Below are 15,230 nucleotides of genomic sequence, written 5' to 3' on the forward strand. Positions count from 1 at the left end.
GGAATTGGAAAATTAAGGAAAGGGGAATTTTTTTTTGAATTTTCCTCAAGAAGGGGTTAAATACATTTTGTTATTTTGGATTTTGGTTCGATTTGACACAAATCCCGATTTTGATTTTTTGGTGTTATCCATTCCGAAGGAAGCGAATTTGTGTATTTAAGCTTCAAATTAAATTATAAAACTTAACAAAGAAGGTTAGGTGGTTAAAAATAACAAAAAAGGAACTTGGCAATCATCCTAGGTGTTTTTGTAACATGTCCTACTATTATTTCCATTGTTTATAAATTAATACTCGTATCAAGATCCATATATAGCATGGGGAGAAAATTTTTATTTTTCTTTTAAAGTTCTAAAGTAATAACTAGGAGATTATATTTAGGTTTATAAGTAATTTGAAATTTGATTTAATTGCAATTTAGGGAAAAAATTGAAACAAATTGAATCACAATCATCGATGTTTAATTTATTAACAATGCTCCCTACAAACTCTTGCTCTCTAAATTGTTTCCTAATCTTTTAAAAGATACAACTCTTTGTAAACATTTAGGCTAATAAAAACTCAAGAAGAAGCATGCTTGTGTTTCCTTAAAGAAACTATCTCTCTTTCTTTTTCTTAATTGGTGCCTGAGGAGAAATTCTTTCCTTTTTTTCAATTGTTCTAATTAACGTCACTGAAACAGGGGATGTGTCACTCAAGGAGAAAGCCACGTGTCAATTTCTCAATGATTCCTCTGATGTGGACCAAAAATACGTATATAGTATTAGATATATTTTCTTTTTTGGTCAAAATAGTATTAGATAGATTACTTACGAGGATTTCTCTCTCTCTCTCTCTAACACAAGTTGCTGAGTTCATCTCAGTAAACTACATTAGTGTTGTTGGGCGTGTGTTAAATCTAGACAGAGATCCCCCAAAAATTTATGTAAAGAGATGAGATAAATTAAGTGGTTCTAAAGACAAAACAGACTCAAAATTGATCGGGCTTATGATCTAATATTCAATTCCAAAACCCGTGGTATGATATTAGAAAAATAACGCCTTCTTTTTTATATCAAATGATAGAACTTTAATGGACCTAAGTTCAATAAATCCAACGCTCAAGAAAAATAAGATTTTTTTCAAGTTATGCAGCTCGATACGATTCTCAATCGAGTCTTCTTCAAAGCAGGGTAAAAAGATATTATTCTTTCTCGGATCAGATCAGATGGTCCGTCCTCGGCCACACGCCACACAAGGCTTTCTAATATTATTCTTCCATCTTTCTGCCCAATTGACGTTGCTTTCGTATATGTCAAAACACATCCGCACGTCAAGAAAGAAGGAAAAGGAAAATTCACTGCTCAGGAAAAGATGGAAGAAAATAATGAGTCTTCTCGATAAGTTCGCACCATGGGGCCTTTGCTCTAAAAAGAGTATCAAAGGCAGTCCTTGAGTAGGACCCTCTATCGAGAAATCGATCATGACGCTTTCAAACCCTTCAACAGTGGCTATTCTCAGCACCCTTTTCCTTCTTCTTCTTCTTCTTCTTCTTCTTTTTCCCTGTGCTTTCTTCTCACCGTGGAGCCAAACATTATCATAATTATTGTTCCCGTCTCAATAATTACTCTTGAATGCAATCCGGGCCCATCTTGAGTTTTTACCTTTTCCTTCGCTCCTCATCTTGTGGCTGGTCTCGTTCTGTCATCATGCAAGGTTCAATTAAAGAAGGGATGAATGAACCTTGGTGCGGGCAAACAGTAGAAGATGGGGTTTAATTTATCGCTCAATCATGTGTCCGTATTACGTCGTGGCAAGCGGAAGGTCCATGGCACGTCATCCGACGTGTGCTCAGATACTGTCATGACTAAAACTCCCCCTTCTGTCGTTCGATTTCAGAATACGATACACTGAGCGCATGTCCGATCTGGGTCTGATTGCTTCTTGCTAAGAACAGGCAATCAGTAATCACTCGATGAGGATAAGCACGAGCTGTACAAAAGCGGGTCTCTCGCAGAAACAGAACGTCAGGGGGCGGTGATAGCTCCAAGGTCAGATTTAATGTCATTGTCGATGTTGGATTAAAAAAATGGAATTTCTTTTAAAACTTGTTCAGACCCCAGAAAAATATATTTGCTAATAATAAGGCTTTCATAAGCAAGATCGTCATTTGGTGCATAAAAGTCTAAAACGTCTCTCTCTTTCTCTCTCACATTAGCCGAAGATAGTCCATCTCGAGATGCAAGTAAATAAGGAAGAAGAAGGAGGAGGAGGAGGAGGAGAAGATACAGAGGTTGGTATCAAGAAAAGGAGAAAGATGGAGAGAAGGTCAGAGATTAAGTCCGCCATTGAAGAGCTCTCTCTGATGGTCAAGCTCAAACCAGTCGTGACCAGAGCTAGAAATGGCGATGAGAAAGACGAACCGCGTGATGATGCCTTCCATGTACCGACAAGGCTTTTCCTTTCTCTCTGTGGTGTAATTCTTGAAGTTCTTGGTAAGTCGAATTTCTCGTTTTCCTGCTTTGATAGGCTTTTTTGCAAACTACTAGTCAATCTTTTCCGGTTGGCTCCGTGATCTTGCAGATAAGGTTGGCCCAACGATGGCCGTTCTGAGATTAGACATCCATCAAAATGTTCAGGTAAATGAACGACGAACGCATGGGAAATTTCTGGTTTTTTGTCTTTGTTTTTGTTTTTGGCTTTCTTGTTGGTGATGCCTTGAAAATCACTTCCTTCTCGGACAAAGTCCTGTCCAGAACGTGGAGGCCTCAGGCTTTTGACTTTTTTTTCTTTTTGCCATGGACGAAAGTGCCCCATGTGCATTTTTCAAATGAGCTGGCTTCATGACGTGTCCTCTTTTGTCCATTTGTCCACTCAAACTCAGGGTGACATTGTCTTTGTGTGGATATTTATCAGTTTTCTAATCTCAATGCTGGTTTGTTTCATGCCTTCATGGGGTGTGGCCAGGAAATCTCCCCATCTCTCGCTATTCCGTGTTCAATTCCGTAAACAAAAGAAAATGAACATAAGATTCACCTAGTTTGGTTGTCCGTTTTGGTTTGCAGCGAGTGGAATCATTCAAAGAATCTGACCCATCAAAGTATTCGAATTTGGCTGAGATGATAAAGAAAGAGACAGGTGAAGGCAATGCAAAAAAGGGTAACAGCTGCAGCAAAGCAATTGTTTGGCTTACTAGGTAAATAAATCCCCGATTGCCTTACTCTTTGGTTACTCGAATCACTTAGGCCAACGTCTGACGACTTCGTCTTGTTTACCGAACATAGTCCCTGTGACGTTCCAACTCAATCTGTATCAGTAGATATGCTTAACACTGACAGCATATAGCAGTTCCATTATCATAATTCGCATTCAATGGTTTCAGTATAACTAAAAGCAGTTACTGCCCAATGAGATGAAGAGCCTCAACTTAAAAATAATTGAATTTTGTTTATTTGCACAATATATATGAATTACAATGGTATTGCCAAGTTAGAAAGCACTAATCCCTTGATGTGTTGAAGATTCTCAAGTTCCAAGTAACAAGTGGTTGATTTACACCAGATCCTTGGACTTGATGGTGGCCCTATTACAAAGGTTAGCTAAGGATCCTGGACAGAAGATGGAACAAGCAGTGGAGGAGTCCTACAATGTCACCTTGAAACCATGGCATGGATGGATTTCCTCAGCTGCCTTCAAAGTAACATCAATCCCCCATTTTATGTTGTTTCCCTTTTTTATTCTTCTTGGTTAATCAGTCATAATTTCGGAATTTTGCGTAGCCTCTTAATATTGATCATGTTACTAGTTCGACTGGACAGGATCAATAAACAATTAGTGATTTAGCTATGGTCTTAAGGAAGAAGTTTCAAAGCCAAATTCTTATCAGATTATCTGTGTTAATAAATTTTTTGCAGATTGCCCTTCAACTGCTGCCCGAAACAAAAACATTCATCAACCTCCTCAAGACAAAAGATGAAAGCTATGAAAACTTCAAGGAGGACACACAGACCTTAATTTCGTTAATATCTCCTGTTCTGGAAGAGATCCACTGTATCCTGGTAACCACATCTCATCATATTTTCAACTGGATTTAACTGTCATATACATTTACTTAATTTTTTGAATCTCTTTAACATATTGCAGAAACTTTATGGCTTGGATAGATTGAAATCTAAATAAGGGGATCGGACGAAGGACCTCCAGACTGTACAGTTGTTGTTAGTCATGAAGTTTTGAACTTTCTTTTTGTTGTTTTTGATTTTCCCCTCCTGGCATCGTCTCCCCCTGTAGTAATTACATCCGTGTGTTGTTAGCTTCATGAGCAAAGTTGGCTCAGGCTCTGAAAGAGCTGAACTTGTGCAAGGTACAAGAAACTTTGTGTACAATCCAGTTACTTACTCCAAAAGTTACAGATATACAGAGAGTGCATTTTCTGTCAATATTTTGACCGTCACGAATCAACTCTGAATAATAATATTATCTATCTACTGCATAAGTTTCATTTTTATCGTCACACAACCACCGGTTTCAAATCCAGTTGAAGCTACAAGGATTCCGCTCCTCATAGATAATTCATTCTTACTCCATTTCACACTGTATAATGATGAAATTGGCAGAACTATAATATGTATAAAGGTGAAGTACGCAGTAGAGTTCCTGGAGGCATTTCTTCAAAACATTTAAATCCAAGTTCAAAAGTTAAAATGTTGGAATGACCTAATTACATAAAGCTCATTATTTCTGTAAATCACATTCACATGATCTCAGCAATCAGTTAGAACAAATTTATGCGTCTCCTCTCTCATCTTTGGCTTCCCTTGATAGCTAGTGCTATCTTGCATTATTCCCAATGAAGTCAGGTACTCTGATGAACCTTTTCAAAAATCCCCATCTGATCTAATCCCAAATTAATGCCGCCCGAATCCACGGCATGTTGAGGAGGATCATGATGTGCGATAAGTGCCGCGACCAGACCTGCATTGCTCGCAATGCTCGGCTCAGTGAACCACGGTTTGTCCCTTTCGTCTATGAAATGATCAAACTTGTCTGGTCCACCCACCATAGCTCCCAAAAGAACATTCGGGTTGGGGTCTTTGGAGTGCAGCCATCTGTCTCCCTCGCTGCACAAGTACTTCTGACCATCCCACAGGATCGATGCGCTCCTGTGATGAACTTGCAACGGGTACTGGCCTCCGAAGCCAACCATGTAGCTCATTTTCATTGGATTATCTCCCAGGATATAATCAATCTGAAAAAAAACAATATATTGTCAGACGTAAAATTGGTGATGATTGTTTAACCTTCAAATAGGAACATATTGTGGCCAATTTTAATGAAATCATAAATTCATGAGTGCGAGCATGGAAGAGGCCATTGCATCAAGATTCCCCTGACGCCATTGTTTTCTTTAAACCTTTCAGACCTAGTTCATAGTTGACCGTGTTTTTAGTGGACAGAGCTGCACCGACAAGTTTAGACTGAGTCTAGGCACGGGACTACCAACCGTTGCTGAGGTCAAGCCCAACTATTCCGCTCATCACCAGGGCTTGATATACCATGATCACAGCTAGAGAATTTTTCAATTTGCACAGTGGGCTCACTGCATCCTTGAGTTATGTGATGGCTAAGCTGACCTGAGAAGAAGAGAAGCTCTGCAACATCTTGACTGAGAATGCTCGGTCATGGCACACCCCTCCCGTCCTGTGGAGAAGATTGAGGTAGTCACTATACAGCTTACTGAGAAATGACGCCGTCGCTGCATATTGCAGTGGTGACCAAGAATCTGGTTTCAAGAGTATTAATCCACCTGTTTAAGAAACTGAGAAGTCAGAAAAGTTTAGGGCATAAACTGGAGAACTAAACAGATAGAGACAGATAGACATGACAATTTGACTAGAGCATCATTAACAGCAAACTTAAGAACTTTTACCCTGTGTCCTATTGAAGCTTTGATCCGATAGATATGAACAGAGGACTGACTCGGTCATGTTCGCTGATGATGCAAAAGAATCTTTGTAAGGGTAGCCGAGGTCACGAAAATATAGAAGTCGCGCAAGCAATACCTATAAGAACACATCCAGAACTTTAATTTCTAATCTCCATCTAGAATTACAGGAACACCAATCAACCTTCGCATCAAAAGAGTTGTTTCTCTCCCAAGACTCACCGCACTGCCGAGGAGCTTGTTGTTCCAATAGAACAGCCCTCTCTCACTAGTCCTTTCCTCTTGCAAGGCCAAACTGAAATTGCGAGAAGCGTATTCAAGATAGGATGGATTCCCGGTAGCAAAGAACAACCAAGTCCCTCCCCACACCAAATCATCTTTGAAGCTTGTTGAATTGTAAAACGCTCTGGCGTCCCCGCCACACTCATCAACTGCGGTGTAGGTCCCTTGTTTCGTTGGATCTTCTTTGATTGCAAGCTCAAACAAAGTTTCTGCCGCTGTTGTCAATCGTATTGCATAGTCTTTTTCATCTTTGAACACTAAAGATGCTGCCGATAATCCTGCAACTACTTCCCCTGCTAAGTCCGAAGCCGCCATGTCACAAGATGAAACAGGTCTTACATAGCTCATGTCTTCAGGTCTTTGCCAGCAAATTGTGTCATTATCACCACCCTCAGTATCATTCTTAGCACCTCCAACCTGTGAAGAAAGATGAGCAACATTTTGACTGAGTTCCACAGGTGGGAGTAAGGATTACAGAGGGAAAGTGCTTAAATCTTGCCTGAGAATACAAGATGGGATCCGAAGTAGCATTTGGTGGAATAAAGAGCTTCAATAAGTAATCACTGCCCCATCTGATAATGTCTCTCGCATGATCTAGCTCACCAATATCGGCATACTTTTCATGATATTCAAGCATGCTCCAACTCAATAAGGTGACCGTGTACGCAGTTGGGAAGCTGAACTTTATGTTGTTCCCAGAGTCATAAAAACCACCTAAAAGGCCAGCCTGCGTAGCGTTCCCATCTTGCAATCCCGAATCTCCTCGAAATTTCACGGGACTGGTCTTTGGGTAATACCCAGCTGCAAAAGACAAACTTCAACGTGATTCAGGAAGAAGAAAGAAACACATCATTATATTTTATAAAGTAAAAGGATGAAAACAATGATATAAGCTGGTGCAGTGAGAATCATTACACTTTTGAGCATCAAAGAATTTAAGTGCCTGGTTCACTGCAAGAGTGAGATTCTTGGAGGGTCCATCATGCTTATGCTTCCGCGGAAGAAAGAGAACCAGCAGAACAAGTGCAAGGACAACAAGTACTATTGAGATGGCGATGTAGAGAAAACGCTTGAAGTGTTGCTTATCGGTGATAACAAGATCATAGTCGTAGGACTTCGACAATCTGGAGGGGACAGATCCATAAGCATTGGGATGTGACTGAGGAAGAAGGCTGCCGAAGCTGAGTTCTATGGAATTCCACCGGCTATCAGATGGCAGAATCCGCCCCGCTCCAGACAACGTGTGAACGAACCTCACAGAATATGCTTCCAAATCTGCTGCAGAATTATGTGAAGGCGAACCAATGGAGTAGTCGGACCTGGGCATAGTTAAAAAGATCGAGGTTCCGAGAGTATGCTTCTTGATATGAGGAAGGAAGAGGATTGTGTTTTATGATGAATTTTTTTAAAAAGAACAAATTACAGATTTTGTGCATGAAAATCCTGCTGGCTGATATGTTGAGAGGGTAACATCTCTTTCTTGTGATCACCTATACTTCTATATCACGCATTTGTTCTGCTCTTGTTTTATCAGCATCCTAGGAAAGCTTATTTTGCATTGTTTTCAAGAGGTCGAGTGGAAGGGTCCATAGAACTAGAAAACAGATCAAACGTTCAAAAGGAATTTGTCCATTGGACATATTCCAAGATGCTTCTCTCTAAAGAGCAGATCAGGAGAAGCGAATCGATGATTCCAAGGAAGGAGTTTGCACACTTTGTCTCTGCCGGCCTTGTCATAAATGGTGTTTCAGAAAGAAGATAGTTTCCCTTTGGTTGCAACTACAAGATTTGTCCCTTTCGAACTTCCGTCCCTGGCTACTGGAAATCGATGTTAATTGTCAGCTGTAAGCAAACACATTGGTATACATAAAAAAAATAAAAAATACATAGGAATTGACATCATAGAGCAAGCTTCAGTGTAGGAATGAGAAGTGGTACTATGGTCGTTGATCGTGGGCGATAGAGACCATACCAAGATTTATCAATTAGGGTGTTACTCAAAATGGAACTGTACGAACCTTTCTGCTAAAACCTGGCTAACTACAAATAAATGAGCATCTGATCGGGCCTATGACCGCCCCTAGTAGGCCCAGCCGTTCTTGCTCTAGGTAGATCCTCTGATAAACCCGTTAGGCCCATTTTCAGGAACATGGAATTTATTGGGCAGTCAGTTCCCAGTTCTGGCTCTGGAACTGTCCATGCTTCAACTTCAAACAGAGGAATCAGATTATCTGAAAGAGTTCCTTGATTGAGTCAGATTTCAATCACTTATCCAAAATACCGGAAAAGTCACCAATTTTAATCGCTTTTAATAGTGGCTCATGAAAAGAGATTTTTAGCAGCCCAAATTTGACAATCCATAGTTTTGGCTAGTCAAGGGATTACAAGATTCAGAGCTAGCCAAGGGGATTATCTGAGCACGTTCGGTCCAGAACCAGGCCGGTGGATATGCGATATTTTTGCAAATAAATACGAAGCTTTTTAATTCACGTAATTATGTATTCATTATAGTACTTGAAGAGTACAAGCTCAAACTGCACAGGCCATCACCACACACGTGGACAGTCTGCGCACATCCAGTGTATGTGATCCTTCCATCAGTTGGTTTTGGATTCTTCGTATGATTGACAAAGTACACAGAAATTGTTTTACTCCAAGCATTATTGATACGATGACAATGACACAGACAAAACTACATTGTCTGAAACAAGAAGCAAAAGCATCAGAAACAAAAACTTTCCACATAATTGTTTTACTCTGTTAGTTTGTTTCTCAGGACGGGGCAGCTTGAGGCAGCCTCTTCAACAGCTTTATCATTCATTGGCCCGCCCTTTGTTAGACCTCCAAGCAGCTCTCCACGGTCATAGAAGAACTCCACCTTCACAATTTTCTCCTGGTCGTTCAACTGTTGTTTTACATGGAAAAGAACATAGCAAAAAGAACGTGTGTGAACGAGAGTTCAGCTCCTGAACTATTAAGAACACAATTAGTAAAAGATGCAAATATATAGGGTCACCTGAAAAACAGCCATTCCGTACAACTCCACCTTGTCCCCAGTTGGGGCATGCCCCTTGAAAGGGCCCTCCATGAAGCCCCAGTGCCGGAACTTGTACACGATTTCCGGTGGCCCTGAGTAGACCTGGAGGACCTCCAGGGCAAACCCACGCGGGAATGCTGTCGTGAAGGCATGGTGGGCCGTGTCCACAGTCTCCTCGGCCGGGTTGTAGCACCGGTACTTCTCGGGCAGCGAGGTCTGGAGGAGGGAGTTGTAGCTCCCCCCAAGCTTCCTCTTCTCTTCCAGATTCAGAGCCTTTCTTCCTAAGCGCCAAACATTTTTTTGGGGGTTAATCATTCAACATGTTTTGATTAGTCCATTTATCTAGAGATAATTGTTCAAGCAATTACAAAGTAGCACACCATTGAGGCTGATGGTGTAATGAAGTGGGTCGATAGATTTGTTGTCCAGAAATCTGGTCTTATGGAACATCTCCATCTCCCATGTCTTCACCAGGTTCTGCACTTTCTCTTCGAGAGACCCCGGTGGCCACACCTTCACATGAGTACATTTATTGGGTTAAAAGAGGCGATATTGAGCGAGTTGGCTCGTACGAAATCCCGACTCTTATGTCAAAAGAGAACAAACCTTGGTCCGGCCTTGTTCAAAGAGAGTGTTGACAGCATCATAGTCGGGAGGGGCACCGTATCTCCAGTGAGTGTGCTCTTCTCCTTCTCCACTCAAGTAGGAACGATACTTGTCCTCACAAGTTTCCAAGCTCGCCATCTTTTGCTCAACTCAGACACGGGCACACGTTTTATGTACAAGAGATAGGGGTGTGCATTGGACCGGGAACCGCCCGGACCGCCGGAACCGGACCGGAACCGCCTGAGAACCGGCGGTTCTTGAGGGAACCGGTCCGGTTCCCGGGTCCAATTGTTGAGAACCGGTGGGAACCGGTCCGGTTCCCGGTTCCGTGGGCGGATCCGCCCACCCGGACCGGACCGGTACTATTTATAATTAAAAAAAAAAAAAAACAAAACAAAAGTGGCGAAGCCCCCCCCCTAATCGCGAAGCCCTAATTCGCGTTTCTTCTTCTTCAGCCTTCAATTCTCTCTGTTCCTTTCCTTCTCTTCGTCTTCGATTCCACGGTTCCACCCCGAGTATCCACGCCGCCGCCGCTACTCCTCCTCCGCCACCGCCCCCTCGCGCCGGTCACCACTCGCCACAACCGCCGCTCCTCCGCCCGCAAGAACTCTCGACCGAGCGGCGAGCCCCTTTTCCGTCACTCAACAAGGTACGAAGCCCTAGTCGCGTCTCATCTCTTGATTCTCTTCCAATTTCTTCCTCAGTCTTTGATTATCTCTCGTTTCTTCCTCAATCTCTTCTCCTCGTCTTCGATTCCTCACCAAGCATCCACGCCGCCGCTGCTCCTCCTCCGCCCTCGCTGTTCGCCCCCTTGTGTCGGTCGCCACTCGCCACAACTTATTTGCTCCTCCGCCGTTGCTTTGTCCGGCCCCTCGCGCCAGTCGCCTCCCACCACAACCGCTGCTCTTCCGCCTCTGCAAGAACTCTCGACCGAGCCGCTTTTCCGTCACTCAACAAGGTACGAAGCCCTAATTCGCGTCTCATCTCTTCCGATTTCTTCCTCAGTCTTTGATTCTCTCTCTGTTTCTTCCTCAATCTCTTGTCTTCGTCTTCGATTCCTCCCCAAGCATCCACGCCGCCGCCGCTGCTCCTCCTTCGCCACTGTCCGCCCCCTCGCGCCGGTCGCCACTCGCCACAACCGCTGCTCCTCCGCCTCTACTGTCCGCCCCCCTCGCCGACGCTCAGTCCCTTCGTCTTTGATTCCTCCCTGAGCCTTGACGCCGCCGCTGTTGCTCCTTTGCCACTGCTGTCCGCCCCTTCGCATTTGTGCATCAAAATTTTTGGCGTCAAAATCGGTTCCATGGATCCACCCGGGAACCGGACCGGACCGCGGTCCGGTTCAGTGGATCCATGCACAACAGGTGGATCTCGGTTCCGATTTTCGGAACCGGTCCTTAGCGGGCGGTTCCGGTTCTAGGTCGGGAACCGCCCGCCCGGACCATGCACACCCCTAACAAGAGAGAACATATAAATAGGCACATGTCAGTTGAAAAGTCATCCTAAAAGGTAAGCTACAGTCTCTCTCTCTCTCTCTCTCTCTCTCTCTCTCTCGCATTTCTTGCTTATTCCTGTATTTTGAATTCTACCCACTCAGTCCTGGATTTTATTTGGATTCCGGTTGCTCGCCGTCAACTTTATAAAGTGTGCTAAATCACTCTGAATTATCGTACTGTTGGCATGCGGCTGTCCAGTGTCCATCGTGGTCCTGTTGGTTGCTTCATTTTCATCATGTACCTGGTTAGTATTAGGATCTTTAGGTAGCTAGGATTGGTTTGTACTTACAAAAGGAAGGGTGGACACATCGTAATACCATTTCAAAACTCCGACCCAATCCTTCACCTGGGTCATCACCCCTTGATCAACAGCCTCGAGCTAACAACTACGAAAATGATCTTATTCTTTATTTTTTTTGTCATCTTTTCAAACTTCCCACTCCTGAAGTAAAGTGAGACTTTGCTTAGACACCTTCAAATCGTCTCTCTCCCAAACAACTCATGTGGACTTCAGATAGCCACAAACCCAGTCAAACGAGTAGTTGCGTGCTCCCTCAGTTGCAGACGCACCTAAGCCTAGAACAACAATCCACAAGGAAGGAAATTTTCCCTTGTCCGTTCTTTCTTGTCCCCTTCGTGGCTGAATGCGACTCCCCTTTAAGAAAAGATAAAATCTTCATGGGGGATAAGATCAAGAGCCTTCTCCTCCATGGAATGGACAAAGAGGCGGCTCACACGAGTCGTTCACTTTGACTGTGATGATTGGAGCTCTGTCATTGATCGGGCGATACGCTCTGATGCTCCTCTTGTTTTCTCCACCAGAATTTACATTTTTATTTGAACTTTGAGAAATAATGAAAAATTTCAATTGAATTTATTTGTCAATACTTACGTATTGCGAGGGTCTCGAGTGCATAAGGTTGAAGAAATAAGTTAAAGTGCATAATGTGGTTACAAGATTAGAAAAAATCAAAAAGGAAAAATAGTCACTCTAAACAGACTAACTCCATATACCAATCAAAATCTTTTAACTTACCAAAATTATTCCATACCCTAATTTTGAATTTTAGAAGACTTTATTGAATTATTACAATTAGTTCACTCTCGGCACACACAAGTTCTTTGATTTAATTGCTCATGTATAACTCTCTAATTCTTCTACCTTGCCCCTCTCCTGCTCTTTCTTGTGTGAAGCCTACTCTACATATTATAATGAAGCTCTCGTCAAGCTTCATCTATGAACTTGAAATGGATTCAGCTTGTCCTCTAACGACACATACTTTTCCAGAAACCTAGCTCTAACATCATCTTTAACAATCCGGTCAATCCATGTGATCTGTACATTCGAGAGGAGTATTCAATTGATCACATCTTTCATGCATATTCTCTAATTAAGCTCTAAGGTGTTATCTAATGCGCTAAGAATGTACCTTCCAATGCCTCATCAATTTAGATGAGTAAGAATACTATGCAAGTTACACAACCTTCATACATATGGATATCACGGCGGATTGTTTAACCATACAATTTCAGAATTTTCCTCTCTTTTTTTTCTTTTTTTTTGTTGGATGGACATATAATTTGCTGCTGAATGAGCAGGAGAGGCTCAGATTGTGAGAGGTGGTGCGAAAGATTCATAGTATCCCGGTGTAACTTTTCATCGAAAAAGAGACATTGAGGTGATCATAAAAGTTCGAAATAGAGAAATAGTACATCGAGGAGGAAATGGACTTTGCTTCTCAAGAAGTAACAACGGGGACGACACATAACATTTCCCCCCTTTTTTTTTTATGTTTTATTTGGTCAACCGGTGTTCCTAATGAACGGGCAGCTTGTGGCTGAAGCTTCTTCACCAGAACTCTGCAAGGTTACTCCTTTCATCAGACCTCCAAGAAGTTCGCCGTGGTGGAAAAAGAACTCCACCTTCACGATTTTCGCATTCTCGTCAAGCTGCATTTAGAAGAATAGGTGACATAATCAATCTCTGCTGGAGCAGCAGATCGCGATTGAAAAAATTAAAGTCACGAAATGTTTTAAAGCCCCAGGGTTTATTGTATGCAAAATCACTCTAATCTTCATGCTGCATACAATACGGATGCTGTACTTATATCAGTCTTCTCAGAACTGGTGTATCTGTATCGGTAACAGAGAATTCTTAGATGTGAAAATGAAAATTCACCTCCAGTATTCTGATCCCGAAAAATTGGACCATTTCGCCCATTGGGGCGTGGCCCTTGAAGGGTCCTTCCCATGTAACCCCAGCGCCTGAACTTGCAAGCGATCACGGGCGGTCCTGAATAAACCTGAAGGACTTCAATCGCGAAGCCACGTGGGAATGTCGTCGTGAAGGCCACAAGGGCTGAGTTCAAGGTCTTATCCTTCGGATTGTGGAACTGCAGGTTCTTCGGTAGCGCGGTCTGCAGGAAGAAGTTGTAGCCCCTTCCAAGTTTGCCCACATCTGCCAAGCTCTGGGCTTTCCTTCCTGACATTGACAATCGTGAATCCTCAACTGAAGCTGCGAATTTCTACGCTCTAATGCATAGGAATTTGGTGGACTTTGATAACTGTATGGAGCTAGAGTTTGAATGTTTTAGGTACCATTTAGGCTCAAAGTGAGCTTTTTGGGGTCAGCGGTTTTGTAGTCATCTGGGCATAACTTATGGAACATCTCCATTTCCCAAGTCTTCACTAGGTTCTGCACTTTTTCTTCTAGATAACTGGGTGGCCATTTCTTCAAGCAAAACCATAACAAAAAAAAAGATTGCAAAAGTTTTCAGATTGGACCAAACCAATTTAGTTGCACACTATGCGATATCTTAGTTCGGCCTTCTTTGAACAGCTTGTTGACGACATCATAATTCCGCTCGCCGGGGGTGGGGGGGGGGGGGTGGGGGTGTGGGGGGTGTGGGTAGAGGTGGTGCAGAATCTTTACTTGGTAATGCTCTCTCCTTCGTTCAAGTAAGACCGGTACTTGTCTCCCCGGGAAACCGAAGACGCCATTCGTGTTTATAGGAAACACAGGTATCTGATGACAGATGTCACACCAGTGCAGTCACACAGGAAAAACGAAAAACACAAGCGAGAATGCCAATGAAATTCGGCCTGCTGATCATAGCGTTTGATTATTGTTGACTTGACATGAAGTCAGCTGTCCTTTTAAACCAAGTTGGATGAAAGTTGGAGAGCTTCTTCATCTGTTTGAAGAAAATCCAATCTGTAACTAAAGTCAGAAGTCTTATGAAAATCATCTGCAGAAGCATTGGCACGGCTTAAGCAGTCGCCTGTCAATGGACACCCAGATTTCTGTCATCAAAGGTTTCACATGCAAATGCTTGAGAAGAATCTCTTAGATTATTGTGTGTACCCATCGGCGAGTCTCCACTTGAATAATATCATCTCGTTTGACAGTTAATATATGAATCAGAAGCATATATCTAGGCAAGACTGATTCGGGTGTACCTAAAGAAAGCAGCGAACTGATCAGCAATCAGTTTTACCTGCCGATCTTCGGATGGTCTAAACATACATCATTGCTTGTCACAATCGAAAACCTCTTTCAGAACTAGTGGGGATTAGGTTAATGCATTGACCTGGCAATGTTACATGTGCGGGGAGCTTGAATTTGTATAATCCATACTGAGACTTTTCCAGGAAAAATGTGATCCTTGAACTGAGATTGGCCATTCCGAATTCTTGCCTGAACAATACCTAGTTGGACATGTCATAATCACCAAGCGCAACAATAGGGAAGAAGTCTCTCTCTCTCTCTCTCTCTCTGTCCATTCCTAGAAATATCTGATCTTATATTAGTCGTCTACCAGTCTCCTCGAAACAAATTTCAAGTTACCTTTGTTTCGTAAAAAATAAACGATTTGGAGAATATTTTCCTAA

The 15,230-nt window shown here is 42.6% G+C and overlaps 3 protein-coding genes and 1 pseudogene across 4 annotated transcripts; 1 reads left to right on the plus strand and 3 right to left on the minus strand.

The window, feature by feature from the left end:
• Window positions 1-1,580: 1,580 nt before the first annotated feature.
• Window positions 1,581-4,416, plus strand: LOC104449619 (glycolipid transfer protein 3). Of its 2 annotated transcripts, XM_010063844.3 has the most exons (7): window positions 1,581-2,028; window positions 2,196-2,472; window positions 2,561-2,616; window positions 3,043-3,173; window positions 3,539-3,674; window positions 3,892-4,035; window positions 4,121-4,416. In XM_010063844.3, the coding sequence occupies exons 2-7, from the start codon at window positions 2,217-2,219 to the stop codon at window positions 4,154-4,156; spliced, it is 759 nt and encodes a 252-aa protein (XP_010062146.2). In that variant the 5' UTR covers window positions 1,581-2,028; window positions 2,196-2,216; the 3' UTR covers window positions 4,157-4,416. The 2 variants fall into 2 exon arrangements, with proteins under 2 accessions (XP_010062146.2, XP_010062145.2); XM_010063843.3 differs by lacking the exon at window positions 1,581-2,028 and having other exon boundaries at window positions 2,138-2,472.
• A 207-nt stretch (window positions 4,417-4,623) lies between these two features.
• LOC104451965 (endoglucanase 25) lies at window positions 4,624-8,471 on the minus strand. Its single transcript, XM_010066508.3, has 6 exons — window positions 7,119-8,471; window positions 6,703-7,004; window positions 6,144-6,620; window positions 5,907-6,039; window positions 5,611-5,783; window positions 4,624-5,225 (listed from the first exon to the last, which is right to left on the minus strand). The coding sequence occupies exons 1-6, from the start codon at window positions 7,528-7,530 to the stop codon at window positions 4,833-4,835; spliced, it is 1,890 nt and encodes a 629-aa protein (XP_010064810.2). The 5' UTR covers window positions 7,531-8,471; the 3' UTR covers window positions 4,624-4,832.
• A 365-nt stretch (window positions 8,472-8,836) lies between these two features.
• Window positions 8,837-11,374, minus strand: LOC104449622 (pathogen-related protein). The gene is made up of 5 exons (XM_039316136.1): window positions 11,307-11,374; window positions 9,847-10,028; window positions 9,621-9,753; window positions 9,220-9,521; window positions 8,837-9,108 (listed from the first exon to the last, which is right to left on the minus strand). Exons 2-5 carry the CDS (start codon window positions 9,982-9,984, stop codon window positions 8,956-8,958), a joined length of 726 nt encoding a protein of 241 aa, XP_039172070.1. The 5' UTR covers window positions 9,985-10,028; window positions 11,307-11,374; the 3' UTR covers window positions 8,837-8,955.
• Window positions 11,375-13,356: 1,982 nt separating this feature from the next.
• On the minus strand, window positions 13,357-14,112 carry LOC104451966 (annotated as a pseudogene).
• Window positions 14,113-15,230: the final 1,118 nt, after the last annotated feature.

This window comes from Eucalyptus grandis, chromosome 6 (genome assembly GCF_016545825.1).
Source record: "Eucalyptus grandis isolate ANBG69807.140 chromosome 6, ASM1654582v1, whole genome shotgun sequence".
Classification (NCBI taxonomy): Eukaryota; Viridiplantae; Streptophyta; class Magnoliopsida; order Myrtales; family Myrtaceae; genus Eucalyptus; species Eucalyptus grandis.

What these genes read in the sequence shown, in the direction of transcription:
- LOC104449619 (XM_010063844.3), top strand. Translation starts at nt 2,217, where the DNA reads ATGCAAGTAAATAAGGAAGAAGAAGGAGGAGGAGGAGGAGGAGAAGAT. An exon ending in GCAATTGTTTGGCTTACTAG is followed by an intron (nt 3,174 to 3,538) that starts GTAAATAAATCC and finishes GATTTACACCAG; the next exon opens with ATCCTTGGACTTGATGGTGG. An exon ending in AAGAGATCCACTGTATCCTG is followed by an intron (nt 4,036 to 4,120) that starts GTAACCACATCT and finishes AACATATTGCAG; the next exon opens with AAACTTTATGGCTTGGATAG.
- LOC104451965 (XM_010066508.3), bottom strand. Translation starts at nt 7,530, where the DNA reads ATGCCCAGGTCCGACTACTCCATTGGTTCGCCTTCACATAATTCTGCA. An exon ending in ACAAGCTCCTCGGCAGTGCG is followed by an intron (nt 6,040 to 6,143) that starts GTGAGTCTTGGG and finishes GTGTTCTTATAG; the next exon opens with GTATTGCTTGCGCGACTTCT. An exon ending in AAGCTTCAATAGGACACAGG is followed by an intron (nt 5,784 to 5,906) that starts GTAAAAGTTCTT and finishes TTTCTTAAACAG; the next exon opens with GTGGATTAATACTCTTGAAA.
- LOC104449622 (XM_039316136.1), bottom strand. Translation starts at nt 9,984, where the DNA reads ATGGCGAGCTTGGAAACTTGTGAGGACAAGTATCGTTCCTACTTGAGT. An exon ending in TTGAACAAGGCCGGACCAAG is followed by an intron (nt 9,754 to 9,846) that starts GTTTGTTCTCTT and finishes ACTCATGTGAAG; the next exon opens with GTGTGGCCACCGGGGTCTCT. An exon ending in TTACACCATCAGCCTCAATG is followed by an intron (nt 9,522 to 9,620) that starts GTGTGCTACTTT and finishes TTTGGCGCTTAG; the next exon opens with GAAGAAAGGCTCTGAATCTG.